At 49.3% G+C, this 16,735-nt stretch overlaps 7 protein-coding genes across 7 annotated transcripts; 4 read left to right on the top strand and 3 right to left on the bottom strand.

Annotated features, from left to right (window-relative positions):
- Positions 1 to 1,097: 1,097 nt before the first annotated feature.
- Positions 1,098 to 1,745, bottom strand: N7477_005158 (Bromodomain associated domain protein; the record flags this gene model as incomplete). Its single annotated transcript, XM_056966821.1, has 1 exon — positions 1,098 to 1,745. The coding sequence occupies one exon, from the start codon at positions 1,743 to 1,745 to the stop codon at positions 1,098 to 1,100; it is 648 nt and encodes a 215-aa protein (XP_056823602.1).
- Positions 1,746 to 1,993: 248 nt separating this feature from the next.
- On the top strand, positions 1,994 to 3,382 carry N7477_005157 (transcription initiation factor TFIID subunit 7 family protein; the record flags this gene model as incomplete). The annotated part of the gene is made up of 1 exon (XM_056966820.1): positions 1,994 to 3,382. The coding sequence occupies one exon, from the start codon at positions 1,994 to 1,996 to the stop codon at positions 3,380 to 3,382; it is 1,389 nt and encodes a 462-aa protein (XP_056823601.1).
- A 131-nt stretch (positions 3,383 to 3,513) lies between these two features.
- Positions 3,514 to 4,152, bottom strand: N7477_005156 (uncharacterized protein; the record flags this gene model as incomplete). The annotated part of the gene is made up of 1 exon (XM_056966819.1): positions 3,514 to 4,152. The coding sequence occupies one exon, from the start codon at positions 4,150 to 4,152 to the stop codon at positions 3,514 to 3,516; it is 639 nt and encodes a 212-aa protein (XP_056823600.1).
- A 773-nt stretch (positions 4,153 to 4,925) lies between these two features.
- On the bottom strand, positions 4,926 to 6,514 carry N7477_005155 (uncharacterized protein; the record flags this gene model as incomplete). Its single annotated transcript, XM_056966818.1, has 3 exons — positions 4,926 to 6,357; positions 6,411 to 6,463; positions 6,512 to 6,514. The coding sequence occupies 3 exons, from the start codon at positions 6,512 to 6,514 to the stop codon at positions 4,926 to 4,928; spliced, it is 1,488 nt and encodes a 495-aa protein (XP_056823599.1).
- A 5,969-nt stretch (positions 6,515 to 12,483) lies between these two features.
- Positions 12,484 to 13,222, top strand: N7477_005154 (uncharacterized protein; the record flags this gene model as incomplete). The annotated part of the gene is made up of 3 exons (XM_056966817.1): positions 12,484 to 12,836; positions 12,875 to 12,973; positions 13,045 to 13,222. The coding sequence occupies 3 exons, from the start codon at positions 12,484 to 12,486 to the stop codon at positions 13,220 to 13,222; spliced, it is 630 nt and encodes a 209-aa protein (XP_056823598.1).
- Positions 13,223 to 14,163: 941 nt separating this feature from the next.
- On the top strand, positions 14,164 to 15,051 carry N7477_005153 (enoyl-CoA hydratase/isomerase family protein; the record flags this gene model as incomplete). The annotated part of the gene is made up of 3 exons (XM_056966816.1): positions 14,164 to 14,259; positions 14,344 to 14,483; positions 14,550 to 15,051. 3 exons carry the CDS (start codon positions 14,164 to 14,166, stop codon positions 15,049 to 15,051), a joined length of 738 nt encoding a protein of 245 aa, XP_056823597.1.
- Positions 15,052 to 16,185: 1,134 nt separating this feature from the next.
- On the top strand, positions 16,186 to 16,654 carry N7477_005152 (uncharacterized protein; the record flags this gene model as incomplete). Its single annotated transcript, XM_056966815.1, has 2 exons — positions 16,186 to 16,252; positions 16,308 to 16,654. The coding sequence occupies 2 exons, from the start codon at positions 16,186 to 16,188 to the stop codon at positions 16,652 to 16,654; spliced, it is 414 nt and encodes a 137-aa protein (XP_056823596.1).
- Between the last annotated feature and the right edge of the window lie 81 nt (positions 16,655 to 16,735).

The raw sequence follows: 16,735 nt of genomic DNA, 5'->3' as shown, positions 1-16,735 counted from the left end.
TGGGGCAATCACGGCCTAGTCTTCCAGAGACCCGAGGACGCGAACACAGCCAGCCGATGCTGTCCCAAACAGGAAGCCGGCTAGTCGATTCAACGCTCCGTAGGACTCAAACAAGATCGTGCCATGGCTCAAGCACAATTTACTGTTCACTTGTTGGATATACCTTGTTCTGTGCGACTCGAAAGGCCTTTTCAATTTTTGGGTACCAACCAAAGTTGACATTGTCAATCATGTTCCAGTGAAAACAGTAGAGAGTCTGTGTATTAATGGGCTGAGTTGGCTTCATGAAGGAGGGTCCATATTGATCAACCCATAATATAATTAAATAGCGTCCAGGGTATTGAACGCGATATATTGTGGCGGTATTCTTGAAGGGTATTGGGAATAAGGCGACCAGACTCGGTTCATGATTTGCAAAGGCTTGATTGTTCGTACTATCTCTGCATCGTATTATGTGGACAGGACAGGGCCCCATTACATTTTTGAAAAATTTTGAATGTGTCCCTGGAGGTCTCTTGATATGTCTTTACTACAAGGCGTCTTCCTATCACATCTAGAGACATGTTTGAACGCGCTTTGAATACTCTCCTCTCTATTCAGTGGCAGACAAGACTCTTGCTAATAATTGAGACAACGAATTTAGCAATGTGGGGAAACATATCCAGATGATCAATTTGTTTAAATTGTGTCAGAGATTACCATACATGACACTTTGACGATGTAAAGATCATGTTAGCGCCGGTCTCCTGGTATGCCTGAATCGTCCAAAAACTTTCAATTGCGATCACGAATTCGCTTTGAAGAAGTACTGTCGCCTGGTCTGCTGGGAGCTGATCTTAATCCGGTTTGGTCATGGAGGGCTCCCTTCGCTGACGGCATTTCAGCCGTTGGCCCCCTTGTATTGACTCACGTTGGGCGATGTGACTGTTGAGAACTCTGCTGTATATTGCACACTTCGACGGCGCTCCCTTGAGAGTAGCATTAAAAGGTATCGCGACATTTGCCATGATTCTGGGCCGAGAAGAACAATCCATGTCTCGTTTCCCTAGTGGGTGTTGGTGGTGTGGATGATTTGAGTCGAGAGACCAAGAACACTTTCAACCCTCCATATTATCATGGTCTGACATGTTGCTAGGCGCACTGCTGACACCAGACGTGTCACTGACTGGGCTGCGTGGCGCGCGAGATCGGACTTGCGCACTCCATTCGCGAATGCTGGGCGCGCCGCCCTCGATAATCAAAGGGTGTTCTTCCGCATGTTTTCCAAGCACTGTACCCGCGTATCGAGACTCCTCACCAGTCTTGCTGTGTTTTTTCTTCAAAGCAGTGAGATAATCCTCCTTTTCCACGGCATCAGGGTCGATCATATCGCCCTCGCTGGGTACAAAGCCTGCAATGCGCCGGATCTCACGATGTGCAGGGCCAGTGATCCACCCAATGAATGACTCCAGACCGCGCAAATCCTCTTCACCCGCCCAATCTTCTTCCCATTCTCGTAGCTGCGGTCGTAGGGCTCCTGCATCTTGAAGCGCTTGATAAATGTCCTCCAGGACTGGTGACGGATCATCGGGGTGGGCATTGGCAGCATGCGCAGCAGCAGAAGAGGCGAGAATCATGAGATATCTTCCAGTCAGGTCGGAGAGAGTTTCTAGCACAGAAGGGCGCGTCGAGTGGAAACCCTGGGCGCGGAGGATTTGGATGATGGGAGGTCGGAGGAGAGCATTATGGAGATTGTTCGCCGACATGACAGTCGAGACAGTCAATCGTGCGATGAAGAAAGTGTTGGCTAGGGGAATCAGAAGCAGAGGATGGAAAGAGACCGCTCAGGAAAGATGTGAAGTGTACAAGAAGATGAAGGCAATGGAGAGAAATGACTGCAGCTTGCGCGCGGATCAAAAGCGGAGCGGAGAATTCGGGCCGCCGCGTCTTGCGTCCTTCGACCTCCTTCCACCTTCACAACTCTCCCTAGGCGCCTGTTTGCTCATTCGGCAAGATGTCTGAGGCTCCGCGCCCAACGCTGAAGCTCAAGTTCAGCAAAAAGCCGTCGCAACCCGCGGCCGAGCCTGAACCTACGCCAGCACCTGCAGAACCCTCTCAACCGAAGCTCACCCTAAAGATCGGTCGCAAACCACAACCACCTCCCGAAGCGCCCGAAGAGAAGCCTAAAAAGAAGAAGCTGTCCAAGAAGCGCCCTGCTGAGAATGTCACCCAACCCGAACCTGCGACGGTTCAGCAAGGTCCCAAGAGGCTTAAGCTGAACCCATCTAAGAAGCCTGGCCTCCAATCGATTCGAATCAAGAACAAGGGTGTTGTGCCTAACCGGCCTGTTGGTGTGGGCTACGACTCGGAGGCATCAGACAATGAGGTCGATCCGGCCATCGAAGAACAGTTCATCTTACGGATGTTACCAGGCGAGGACTGTGAATATCTTCGTCAAACGATCAACGAGCGCAGGTTTGATAAGTCGGAGTTTTCATTCAAGCCCCTCACGCGAGAGGGACGCCGCGCCATCTTGAAGATTCGAGACAAACAGTACGCCGCAGCTTTGGTTGATCTTCCTTGCATTATCGAGGGCATGAAGAGCTGGGATCGTCGGGGATGGTATAAATCAGCGGATATTTGTCAAATGCTTCTGGTTCTGGGTCCTGTTGCAAATGATCAAGAGGCTTTGGAATATCCTCTTCCCCCAGAGGTCGACCAAACGGATAACAAGACATTGCAATATCCCCACGGTCTCGCACCGCCGTTGCGCTGGGTTCGCAAGCGTCGTTTCCGGGACCGTGTCAGCTCGCGCACCATCGAACAGGTCGAAAAGGCAGTGGAGGACCTGGTTGCACAAGACGAGAATTCTGTCTTCCCGCCTCGGTTCGAGTTGGTGGACAGCGCGTCTCTGAACCGCGCCGAGGGCTTCGTGCAGAGCGGAGAATACGATGAGGAGTATGATGATTACCAGGATGCAGAAGGCGAGATGGACGACGACATGTACGATGATCTTGAAGATGACCTTGCTGCTGAGATGGAGGCTGCTCTTGCTGCTGGAGATGATGAACCAGCTGCGCCTGCAGAGCAAGTAGGCACACCATCTGCAAAACCGTCAACGCCAGCCGAAGCCCCTACGCCTGCTGGTGAATCCTCTGATAGCGACGATTCAGAGGACGGAGATGATCTTGACGAAGAACAACTCGAGGAGCAGCGACAGATGCAGCAGCACCGCGAAGAAGTCGTTGAACTCGAGGCCCTCATCCGTACCGAGACAGCAACTTGGGAGAGAATGCAGAACGTTATTTTGCGTAACAAGATGGGACGGCGCATCCAGCAACTGAAGCAGGATCTGGAGCTTAAGAAGGTCTCAATCGGAATGTCAGGCGATGCGGATATGTGATTTTGCATTTGATCATAGCTTCTACTTGGACTATCATGGTACCTTGCAGCCAGAGAAAGCTGGCATCTAATGAATTAACGATTCCCATTCCAAACCGGTTCCTTGAACCACCATTCAAGACCTTGATCAAGCTAGTGACTTCCAACCACTGGATCCCCCGTCGCTTGCTTAACAGCCTCCTCCACATCCACATTCTCATTCTGCTGCAACTTGCGCTGCCTAACAGCCTCCCTCTCAGCAACTTCACGATCGACCGGCACAGAAACGTTTCCTACCCTCTCGTCCAGCATTCGGTCATGCTCAGCCCTCTTCTCGTCCATCCCTGCCGCAAGATCAGGCTGATCTCCAAACCCAGGATGTCCAGGCCCACCAGGACCATCAGGACCACCAACAGGACCTGCATGAGCCCCAGCTTGCGCACGACGCTGTCCCATCCCCTTGCGCTGCACTGAATCGGCAATATATCCCTCCGATGGCTGTTGCTCAACGCCATACTCCAGGTCCACGGCATGGTTTTGCATCGCGCGTTGTTCCTTTCGATGCTGCTCCTCAAGAAGCGCTCGGGCCTCATCATTCGCTGGCCTTGAACTCGCCCCGCGCGTGATCGAAGGCGTCGCATCTCCATATTGACGCGACTGTGTTTCCGACGTGCGCTGTTCTTGGGGTGTATGCTCGACGGGGTTCGAAGCTTGCGCATAGGCAGCTTGTTTGGGTGGTTGTGAAAACTCGGCAGCCTTTGCGGTCTGCGAGCGAGTCTGACGGGGCTCCATTCTAAGATTGGGATGCTTAGTCTAGAAGTTGTAAATTGAATACAAAATTGGCATGAAGACAATGGTTGAAGATGTCAGGAGCTTGGAGTTGCAGTGGAGTTTATCTGCGTGCTTCAGTGCATGACGTCAGGGCCTACAATGTACGTCAGGGTCTGGGAGCCGGTTTCGGGGGTTCTTGTCTACAGGAACAAAGCTAACACAATCAATTCGAATATTCCACGAAATTAATTGGTTTCTGAAGCGGAGTGGCCAAGTCATGTTTGGGCTTAAATTGTGGATCACTGTAGACGTTCACTGTTCACATTCGGATGCGAACAACGAAGTCCACCCCATCTCTTGTTTTGGCGACTTGATCCTCGATGTATACTTACAAATCCCCAGATAATTCTTTGGTAGATTCATTATTTCACTCAGTTTCCTCGAGGTCACGTCTCTCGCTGGATTATTGGTGTACGGTCCTGCTGGGATGGCAAATGGCAAGGGCCTGCCTGGGATAGATTGTCGGCCAGGACAGCACGATACTGGAGATATCTTGAGAAGCGCTCTGCAAATCCTCACGACGTGAAATCTTCAACGCAACATCCTTAGAGTCTGATCTGGTCCTAGAATATCATACGGCGACGCTGCAAGTCCTGTACTGTCTATTCAAATTTCAAACACCCATCCTGCGATTCACGAGCATGGCTTATACACAAACATTTAAATTGATTGATCCGACATGGATGCTGCACTCAAGTATATAGGGCCGGTCTGCTGTCTCATTGTGCATATGGTCAAAGGAGAGACCAGGGCTCGCGCTTCGTCCACAATCGAAGACAACCCCATTCATTCAACCTGTCATCGTCCCACAGAGCATGGTACCAGTCCCAACCCACTTCATCATCTTGAATGATTACGCTCTCCAAATTATCTTCAGGCGAGTGTGGCAATAAGCTGACCATTCTCCAGGCGATATTTGGCTTCTGGGTAGGTGACAGATCTGAATATGACCACATTTCCTCGAATCCACTAACCGCATACCGATCTGCAGGATAGATGAGAGGTAACTTGTCTTCTGGCTCAATATTCACGCGACTGTTATCCCCAATGAAGGTATTTTCCATGTAATCGGCGTTGCTTAACACCATATCCCGACGGATCAGAGGAGTCGCGTGTAGAAGGCGATAAACAAAGTTTGGCCCAATTGCGACAAGTGAGCCTGTGCTCGCATCAAGGTTCTCGAGCGAAGTGAGGGATTTCAGAAGCCCCCAGTATGGGGGCTGTGCATCCAGAGGAAGCTCTTCAAACCAGGCGTCGTCACCGAGACCATGATCCTTCATCAGCTTGGATGAACTGTCGCGAACTTCCGGGTACAAAGGATCGACCTTCGTCTTGAGATAGGTCCAGACACAGCCCATTTCATCACATTCCCATGGAGGAATTGTACCAAAGAACAAACGATACGCTTCTTCCTCGGGAGAGAAAGGTCCGTCTGTCTCATTGTCTCTCCAGTTGTTCCTGAATGGAGACCCACAGACAGGTTCATCGAGAGGATACTCTGCTCGCCCAATGATATTGGCATGGGTTTGCAGTCGACAAAGTGCTCTGAGAAAGCGATACTGTTCAGACGAGGACAACTTGATTGGAAACTTCGAGTTTGTCCATTCGTCAAGCTCCATCCATTGGGGCTGTGGTATGGTCTTTACGAAATCTTGTAAAAAGAATTGTAGAACCTCGTGAAGACGGAAAAGATTCATGATTTCTTCCATGTCACAGGGGTTGTCGATCCGGCTGGATGAGTTCGGGTCAAGCTTTTTAATTTCGTCGCTGCGGCGCCAAGTGTCCAGCAAGGTAATGGCTTCTTCTTTGTGAGTCTCCAGATATAGACCGCACGACCGGACGGCCGCAATGGCTTCTCCCAGGAGCGGTCCAAACTGGGTCTGGAGGATACAACAGAGAACTTCCCGTTTCGCCAGATTATAGGCTGGAAAGAATGATTGGAACAAGACCAGAAAAGATTTAAGAGTGGCCCAATCGGGAATCTCTTTCAAGATGAGAATTTTGATTTCCACTGGAAGACTTTCTAGCGACGGCGGAGCCTGTTTCGGCGTAAAATGCGCTGACTCGACCTGTACTCTCTCAAACTTTGTCTGCTCAAGAGCAGCCGAAGAAGATGGCGTGGAAGGCGCCGAGCCAGATTCTGTCGACGTGGGAGATTCTGTGAAGCTTGTCCATTCAGATTTTGCAGAGCTTGGCTTGGCCAGCTCCTTCGGGCCAACATCTCCTGTTTCAGCATGTTGCCTGCCCGCGCAGTCACGGGGATAGTTTCAGCCTGCAAAGAGTCAGTAAACGAAGACTCCGATCGGTGATGATGTCTCACCATCTTCAGGAGGCTTATAATTATTAGCTAAGATTTTGATAGGAGGAAAGACTGTGAAGTCACGAAAGACCACAAGAGTAATGGAAAAGAAAAAAGTGATGTAAGGTGAGCCGTAGCCTGATGAGAAGCTTCCGACGCGTTGATCTGATGCCCTTGGCGGGCTCACTTCGAGACAGGGACCAGATAGCAGGGATGTGCCCCAAATGGAGGATACACGATGAGAGAAAATAGGAATGTGGAGAGATAAAGGTGAAAAGTGATAAAGGGCGTCAGATCTGTATATGTGGGGAGGGAAGTCATCGCTGAGGGTCCAGTCTTTAAAGTGGCTGACCCGCAGTGGCTGAGTCATCGGATCGGCACGAAGTATAGAATGAAAGCGTCAATACACTGCCGATCCTCAATACGCGCCACGCTACCTGACTGTACATGTAGATTGCTCGTCATAAGCCTAAATAATTCAATTGGAGGCGAGGTATGTTTCGTGATCTGGGACCTTTTGAGGCTCAAGATGGGATTCATGATCCCGATGGTACGTCCCCTCAAGTGCTTCGAGGCAGAGCGTATAGTGGACGTTTTTTCTCTGTTTCTCTAATTCTTTGGGGACAAAATTTAATTTCATACCACTTAGTCTCTAGCAGCCATTCAAACGAATTGAAGCGTGGCGCCTGCATTTTTAGCGCCTGGATGTTACTAGATCAGCGCCTAGATATTAGCGCCACGATTTTTCTTGTTTGTTTCATGTATACACACTCGGCGTGTATATAAATACATTAACGCTTGAATTCTGTAGTCGGTTTCACGGATGCAAGCTCGCCGCATGCACCTGGGTACACAGGAGCCACTCAAGCGAGCTGAAGCGTAGCGCCTACGTATCGGGTTTTCTCTGCCACTTCTTGGCGCTCATCTTCCAACTTAGTGCTCAGACCTTGCCACTTTTCGCTCACTGAGCAGAACTGTGCACGCCTCTGGGCGGCCTGACCCCTTCACTGATCTTGTCTGAGCGTAGGGGTGAGTAGCCGAAGAAGCGACTTGAATAAAATGCACTTCGCTAGCCCCGTTCACGTATAACCTCCCTTCATAGAACTGCCCCAATTATCCCATCAAAATAGCACGAGTCATTAATATACCCATTCGTCCTGGTAAGACTGCTTCAATTTATTGCGCCACAATAGAGCTTGTTGTTTGACCAGCCAATTAGTATTTAATTCATACGACATGCGCCTGGAAACACTCCTTCTGCTACCCCAAGGATGTATTGATCAGGCTATAGACAACTGTCAGTGCCAAGGCAAGTTCTTAAGTCTACTCAGATATTTGCATTCTACCCTGCGATAGTAGCCCAAGGGTTACAAAGCTTAAAGAATTTACAACAAGCCGCCGCTCGCATCATTAAGCTCATATTTCTATAGGCAACAGTCACCCCTGTAAGGCTCCAATATTGGGCTCCTAGGAGTTGAGCAGATCTAAGATAATTCTTAGACCCACATGCTGAATTGATAAGCTAACATCTAATGCGCGCATGGTAAACCAGATTCCCAGGCATAAGACGTTGTTTCAACTCTAAAATCAATCGCCTAGCCTGTCAGAAATGACAGGGGTCATCCCAGATAGGATACATATATAGGAGTGGGAAATAATGGTGAGAGGTGCGTAGAATGACTCTTGACTCTGAAACTGGCAGTTTGTAGGAATGGCTGATTACATAAGCATTGACCTCGGATCATCTATAAATCCGGTCTCCATGTTCGTTCCGACATTGTTTCACTCTGACCTAGTGACTTCTCCCTCTTCTTTTCCCCACGATCCTGTTCTTTTCGCTTTGAGTGTACAGTTTCTTCTTGGACAGTGATGAAGTTGCTTGAGTTGCAGAATTTACCACCGTTCCGAGAGGCACGAGGCGGGAAATGATGGTCACAACGCATACCCTCGGGTGCTTTCTGAGTCCATAATGTACTATACTTCACATTGTCTTATTTTCCACGAACTTGGATGCCCCTCTCTTAATTTCAATATTGCCCCTACAGTGCCTTTTCTACTTTTACTATTCGCCTGTCAGATCTTGTTGTGAGATGATCGTCCTAGCAGTACGGAGAACGAGAGTAGAGAGGTGGAAGTGAGAAATAAATCCACAAGTGTGCATTATACAGATCGTTGGTGGTCACAGATGAGTACTGTGATCCCTTTTACCCAATGCGACCTGCATTTCTCCAGTTCGTATCATGTCTGCCGGCCAAACCCTCGAAGGAGATCTCATGGAGGAAGTTCATGAAGGCAAGCCGGGGAGGGAGAGGCGTGCAGCGGCCCATTCAACTACATCAGCGCAGTCCAACAGAAAGCCATTAGTAAGTTTCCCACCTCGTGAATCTCACCTTTGATATTTTTTCTTTACCCGCTCGGCGCTGATGAGTCCCATGGCCACGGAGTGTGAAGAACTGGGGTTGAAATATCAGTTACCCGCCGAGCATGTGCGACCCTCTTCTCCAACAGTGACCGCACATCATGGTTGGGCTCAGCCGTGCTGACGATATCACTAAATCGGTCCAGACTCGTTATCCTCGGTGATCAGCAAAGTTAGCTGAAGGTACAGAAGGTAGCTACAAGCCAACAGAAACCTCGCCGTAGCCCTACAGTAAGCCAAATCCGTCAAGTCTTCATCAAGGCTAGCTGACGCACCTTCTGCCTCGTCCCAAACATCGTCCCAAACATCGTCTCAGACCTCTTTCTACTTGGACTACATCAGCATTTCGCGTGCTGTCTCGAGATCCCTTCAGCAGACGAGCAAATCGCAGTGTCCGCGTCACGGTTACCTTAAGGACAGTCGTCGCGTCAAATCTGTTTTGCGGACTCATGGAATAGGATTGATAGCTCTCCGATCATCAGGTCCCGGAACACAAAGCCAGTGGGTGCTAGCAGATCTCTGGCTTGAACCACTGCATGTTGCTAGCTGATATCCGCTTGGTCGTTGGTCGACTCGTGCAGTTCGCAGCTTACTGCATCACTTGAGGTGGAAGGTCAGCTAGGGTTGGTATCCAGCGACCGAGACAATCCCCTTCAAGTGGCCTCCATGTCCATATGGTCCATGTTATGTCTCGACCGAAGGAAGGGTTCTCAATCGACTTCCAAATGCCTAAGCGACATAGTCTAAAAAAAGCATAAAGTCAGCCAAGGCTCACTGTTTCTGGGTCCCCAAAATTATGCCACTCTCTCAAAATTGGGGTCCACAGCCACAAGTTGCTGGGCTAGGCGCCCCCCCTCAGAGCAGCTTTGAGTGTATGACAGTATGATCATCAGACCACATCATCCGAGCATGAGTGTCCTTAATCCTGTTCTTTGCTTTCTTTACTGGGTTTTTGCACGGTGAATAGGGGGACGGACCTGCAGCGACCTCCGACGATGCGGAAAAGGCACCCCAAGGCCTCAAATACAGGATGTCTCCAAAGGGTCTAGTGGGAAAATTCCAGCTCGCGGCTATCCTGGAATCGGTAGATGTGAATGAAGCCGCCAGCAGAGGATGAGCAAGGAAAATGTACCCTTGACAGTTTCAACAACCAAGAAGGTTTCACCGACTTGACTCATGAACGGCAGGAAGGCATCGTCATACGGTCGCTCAAAGAATTCCTTCGCAGCTGGGGACGGTTTTGCGGGTTGTGGAAGCTAGATGGAGAAAGAGTGTGCAAAGCCAGCAAGAGTGGATTATCCTATTTACGCTTATATACTTGAGGAAAGTAGGTTGGACTATCTTCTAGAGGAAAGTACGCTGGGCCAACCGAGAATGGAGGAAGGTCCGCATCTTCAACATCACTGAACCGAGTCTCTCAAGTAAAAGCCGTAGCTCATTGGCTTCTATTGGGGTCAAGGCAAAGGAAGAAAAAATCCTCAAGCTACTCCATGACCGTCCAGATGTCGGTCTTAGATGTTTTCTTGAAAAATTGGTCCGGCGGGTTTACATGTTAACCGTGGAGAAATTTCGCTCCACATCAAAATGAAAACGAAACCACCCATATAGCCTCAGCTTCAGCGATTCCACCAAATGCCACCTGAAGTCCCGGCCAGAGTTGAACTTCGCAGATTTGTTGTAAGAATCACTTAGTAAATGCACATATGTTGTCACCCTATTCGTCTACTGAGCTGCACGCAGGGGTCCCATGTCATGCTGGGTCCTACTCGTGACCTCACTTAGCATAGCACACAGGATAAGAAGCCTCGCAGGCCCATCGAGTGATGACCAGCGCCACTCCGAATACACATCGCACTCCTGGTGCTATTGCACATAACCATTATTAAAGCTATTTGCTTGTGTTTTTTACTAATCCTCGCAGGACACAGACGTGGTGAACTCATCTCTGTAGAGCATCTCGCTGCGACTTTGTTCTTGAACGTGAGCAAAGCTACGATGCGGCCATTGCCTAAGCGATTTCGAACTGAATGTCTGTTGTTCGAAGTTGACAATATTAGCAAATTCAGCTTTGAATCATCAAAAGCGCTGGAAATTGTTCCATACCGCCGTCGGTTGAAGAAGTCTAATTGATTGGACAACAAATCAATTCAGTCTGTGGAGATCAGTATGATCAAGCCCTTTCTCGACAAAATGTACCGGCCTGGCACCTAACAGAAGTTTGAAATTATAAATGATTGCTACTGGCAGTATGTTTAAAGTGCCCAATCGTAATCCTCATAGCCAGTCTTTTCCGATAGCGTTTGGTGCGTCTTTTTGGCGGCACCCTCTTATTGAGCAAAGAAAAAGGTTCGACCCATGACTAAGATGGGGAAACACCCAGAGCAATGCTAGGATAGAAATGAAACACGAGAGAAAAAGAAAAAGAATGAAGGAGGGGAGTGTGTCGTTGACCCGGAGAGGGAATTATAGCTTCAATCTATAGCTCAGAGTCTACGCAAAAGCAGCCGTAGATAGAACGGGCAAAGGAATCATCTTTCTGCGTCACTACGTAACAGATACAAACTATGCGTTCAATTTTGGGCCGGGTTTTGGGGGTGAGAACGGAGTACAAAACACCAAGAAATTGAAGTCGATCAAGCTATCAGAAAGTAGTTCACAAATAAGTAGTATTGTGGGTCGAGTGCTTTCTTAGGCATAGATCAAGCGTGGACCGAGTACTCAATAGATGCCTCTCATAAATTTCTGAGTAATCATTGAGCCATTAGGGAGCGGCCAATCACTAGCACTGAGAACTCAGCGAACACTCACTAAGCGCCCTCATAACAGCGGCAGCAGCTACAATCGGAAAGTCCCCCCTGGCATAGGAAATGTGGTGCGTACAGTGGCCTAGATACGGTAGCGCCGGGACTTTTTTTTCACAGTTTCAGCCATTTAAGCCTACTGCATATGTACACCCAGAAGCCACTTGAATGAGTTGAGCCTCAGCGCGTATCCAGATATAGCAACGCATGGGTATGTTTGTTAGTTTCATAAATGCAAGCCCATATTACATTCCACTCTAGGCGAAAGCAATTTTTATGAGAATAAGCTTAATGAGATCTCCATAATAAATCTACAATTATCTCATACTGATATTCTCGCCTCATCAAGATCGGTACCTATTGAGAAGATTGCTCTCAATCGTCATCCAGACACTTTCCATTCCTCGGGCCTCTTTACCCTTGAGACTTCACTCTCCACTTCGCTCTTTTTTCGAACCCAGCTCGGCCGGTTCAGTCTTGCCTCTCCCATATTTCTTGTCTTACTTTCTTCCTTCATACCATCCTTTTCTCGTTCCAACTTCATTTCCCTGGCTCCCATTTCAAGGCGCCTGTCTCTACAACACGCCCACCGAAACCCACCATCCACGAGTACTTACCAAGTTCCATGGGAACTGCATACATATCTCAACTAGTGAGTCTTGATCCCTGTCCGCGTTCGTTCCGTATCCTGGTCCGTTCCCCGTGCTCTCTTTTGTTCGCCCTTCTACCTCTTGTAGATTCTAATGTCCTAAGCTATCATCAAGTCTCCAAGCATGCTATCTGAAAGATTTCGCAAACAGCAGGACGGTCGTCCCACGCCTTCTCGGCGTCGGTCTGATCCCGAGGAAGAAGCACGAAAGGGAAGTCTTCAATACAGTGATCGTCGAGACCCTCAGCCCGGCAAATATGGGCCTGCTTTCCAACAGGGACCACGTCAAGAGGAGATATTCGACAGAAAGGCCTCTGGTGAGCGTGTCTCTGAGCACGATCTACACGGAAGAAACCACTCTGTTCATATCATTCCCAAGCATCAACTCCCCGATCCTTATGAGAAAGTACCCCCGATCTACACGGCACAAATGAAATCGGATCACAACCGCTACAAAGATCTCTCCGAGAGACCAAAGTGGGGGATATTCGAAGAACTGCCGACGCTGGAATGAGAGTGCCTGTTCGTGGTGATCAGGCTCCCACTAACGAGCAGGGGCGATTTATCAAGGACAGAGAGGCAGATGCCAGAGGTGGTCGAATTGCTGCAAACACGTGAGTGGACTGGCTCCCTGCATGCTCTTTCTATGATTCCACGTGAAGGGTAACTAACGCTTAAGTGATAGGGCTGCGCAAGCACGCTCGGGAATCAGTCACAAGTACCTCCAGGCCTACGAGAACAAAGCCGCCATCATCACCCACCACACCCAAGTCCATGCCAAGCTCACCCAAGCCGATTCTTACAGAAAATCAGAGCAGGACCTTGACAAGCGCCATCATGCATGGGCCCAGAAAATGGACTGACATGGCGTCCCGATGGATGAAGATCAGCAATATTACAGACCTCGTGGACCCGATGGCAATCTTGTTGAGCCGAAATTTGCGGAGTCTGAGAGTAGTCCTTGGCGCAAACTGCAGAATCAAGCCGAGAAGGATGCTCGTAGACAGGAGGCTGCTCGCAGACGCCGATAGATCATGACTCTTCGCCAAATTGCTCGATAAGTCAGAGCGTCAACCGCATGTCCACCGCCCGCGACAGCAGCAGGTGTCACCTGGTTCAACCTTTGTCACCTTGGCCATAGCGGCTCGGCGTTTTTTATTCCTACCTTTACCTACCACAAAGATGATATTTTACTTGAGTGCTACCATTCCAATTGCAATTTGATTTTCACAATTTCCTTGATACCATCTTTGACAAGATTCAAGAGATTACTTCACCTCAGTTTCAGTAGTCAAATTAGAGCTCTCTTTCTCTGAATGTCGAGTCGAAGGGATTGGGGCTTCCGATTGCCGTTATTGCTTGCTCACTAGACATATACTATTACCGCCGGTATCGCGAGAGGCATCGTCAATGTGCTAGTAACCCTCATCGCGCGAGGTGCTTACTACAGGATTGCACTTCATTCTTCTCCCAGCCCATCCCGTTTCAACGCTCAGTTTCAGCTATAATTCATTAAAACGCATTGCATGCTACAATCTACATATAAGCAAAGCTACTATGACATTGCAAGAATCATGGTCCATCAACGCCACTAGTAGTGGAGTCAACTCCACCATGTGGAGAGCGCGGTGAAGATAGCGGTGTGAGTCACAGCTTTTACTGCCGGTTCAAAACAGGCCATGGTTCTTGCACGGGCCGAGGCTCACATGCTGGATTACAATCCAAGGGTCCCCGAACCGGTACCCATGAACCTCGTAGATTAAAATCTTCAATATCCGAGCTCAAACAAGTTACACATATCACCATGTCCGCTCTTTTCACCGTGCCAATCGCCTCGACGGGAGGCTCTATCGTCTGCACCAACCCGACAGCTGGTCAGGACGAACAGCAAAACATCTACGTGCTCACATTCACCTCGCCCAAAGACAACCGATTAACCCCGACATTCATTGATGCGCTCATTCTTGCCTGAGACATTATCGAGCACCGGTACCCAAAGGGCGTGGTTGTCACTACGAGCGGAATCGCCAAGTTCTACAGCAATGGTCTGGATCTGGATCTTGCCATGAGCACGGAGGGATTCCTCGACCAGTGGCTCTGGAAGCTTTTCCGCCGGTTTCTCACGTAATTTTACACTTTGAGGCTTGTCTCGGCCATTCTGCGAGTCATAATAAGCTAATGTCGGCCTAGATACCCTATGCCAACAGTGTGTTTGCTGAATGGTCACGCTTTTGCAGGCGGCTTCATGCTCGCCATGTACCACGACTACCGTATCCAGAATCCTGACAAGGGCTTCCTCTGCATCAACGAGTTAGAGTTTGGAGTACCCCTCCAAACACCTATGATGTCCATCTTCCGCGAGAAGCTCCCTGCAACCACCTTCCGGAATGTGGTTCTGGAGGCGCATCGGTTTGGCGGCAAAGCCTCGCTACATGCGGGCATCGTTGATGGACTGGGTGGACTCGAGGAGGCTGTTGCACTTATTCGAGGTCGCAAGCTTTTGAACAAGGCTGAAACAGGAATTTACGGTACAATGAAGGAGGAGATGTATGCGCGCGTACTCAATGGTCTCGATGACCACGTGGGCAACCTTGAATGGCGTGAAAAGTTGGAGCAGAAGAAAGAGCAGCTGCAAAGCATATCCTTGCAAAATGTGAAGGATTTCGAGAAAGGACACAAGGCGAAGCTCTAGGCTGTGATCTACATAGACCCGTTCGTGTATAGATGCTTGAATAAATTTGTATATACAGATTCTATCCCATCATGGTCACTCTGCGCAATTTTAAGGGCCATGAAAGCGGCTAGTTGTCAGTATCGCGAAGGCTTCGTGGCATTTAATTAGCATTCCGGTGCTTCCGTTTTGGACTTTTTTTTAATAACTACATCCATGACATTCAAATTCCCACTGATGCTACCTTTGAAGCTTTCTTACGCCTTAACGCTGCTACCTAGTTGCACTCGACCAACTTCAAGGGCCATTTCACCAGTTTGGTTTTCAAATATTGAGATATTTGAGCTGTTGAGAACATGTGAAGTAAGCTGCATCTTGTTGTGCATAATAGCTGTCTCCAGCCCAAATAATGGCAAGGACAGATCAAGATATCAGTGGAAGCGTGAGGTGACCTACTAAGCAAGTAGCCTGACAGACTAAGGGCTACGTACCAGAGCCTCCAGGTATTCATCAGGAATTCGAACTTTTTTTCCACTCTCATCTTCCTTGGACCTTCAAGTTCCCAACGGTACAGCCAGAAATTATACGGAACCGCCGCACGTTCAACACCAAACCAAAATAACATGAGACAAAGAACATTGCAACCACCACCTGAAATGGACCTACATCTACATGAAGGCCACGCATCACGCGGCTGTGTAACTTGTAAGGTGATGGCAAGCCCCTCTAGTCACGAACACGGAATTTCCAGCCCCGGCCGATCTTCATTCTGAAAGAAGCAAATATTAAACCGACAAGGGAGTCGTTCCGCGCAATTATAAACTCGACTTTCGGAGCGCCAATATGACTGGCTTCGAACGTGAAGATCCTCGAGCATATTGAAATTTTTTCGCCGAGTTTCTGAGCTGAAGGCGCGAAGGGTATGAGTCGAGATCTAGACCCTTAACAATAGGCCCATGAATGCGATCTATCTATAGAGACGTGGAGGTATAAAAGGGCGCTGGCCCTAAGGGTTGAGGTTCTTCATCAAGCTCTCCAGCTCTACAGATCCAGATCTTCGCGAGGCTCATTTCCCTTGTAAGGAGACCTCTTCCTTCCTAGGTTGAATGCTTTGACTAACTATCAGACTATTTCGAGTCCATCAACTCCGTCAATATGCAGTTGAACTACATCTTCGCCCTCCTTGGGCTTATTGGTGCTACTATTGCTGCTCCCGTGCCTGGTTCGTTGAAGTCCAGAATGACTCCAATGTGTGATTACCACTGACAATGTGCTAGGCACTGAGACTGGTATCGGCTCTGGCCTTGGCGGCGGTGGCGGTGGAGGTGGTGGTGCAGGAGGGGGTGTTAGCGGCGGAGCCGGTTTCGGTGCTGGCCTCGGTGTGGGTATTGGCGGAGGATTTGGAGGAGGCGCTGGCGGTGGTGCAGGTGGTGGTGCAGGTGGTGGTGCAGGTGGTGGTGCAGGTGGTGGTGCAGGTGGTGGTGCAGGTGGTGGTGCTGGCCTCGGTGCTGGAGCTGGCGAGGGCGGTGGTATCGGCGGCGGTGCTGGAGAAGGCGCAGGAGGTGGTGCTGGAGGCGGCGGTGGCTTTGGAGGTGGTGAAGGAGGTCGTGACAGCGACTGGTGATGATCTCTGAATGCGTCTACAAGATTGAAAAGTCTGGTTCTTGACCAGACAGATACAGCCCGAGGATGAAAGATCTTTTGA

This window comes from Penicillium maclennaniae (genome assembly GCF_028827695.1).
Source record: "Penicillium maclennaniae strain IBT 15551 chromosome Unknown utg000004l:1.0-3007600.0:1.0-3009580.0, whole genome shotgun sequence".
NCBI lineage: Eukaryota > Fungi > Ascomycota > Eurotiomycetes > Eurotiales > Aspergillaceae > Penicillium > Penicillium maclennaniae.
Note: the sequence above shows the minus strand (reverse complement) of the source record. Positions and strands in the feature narration are given on the sequence as shown.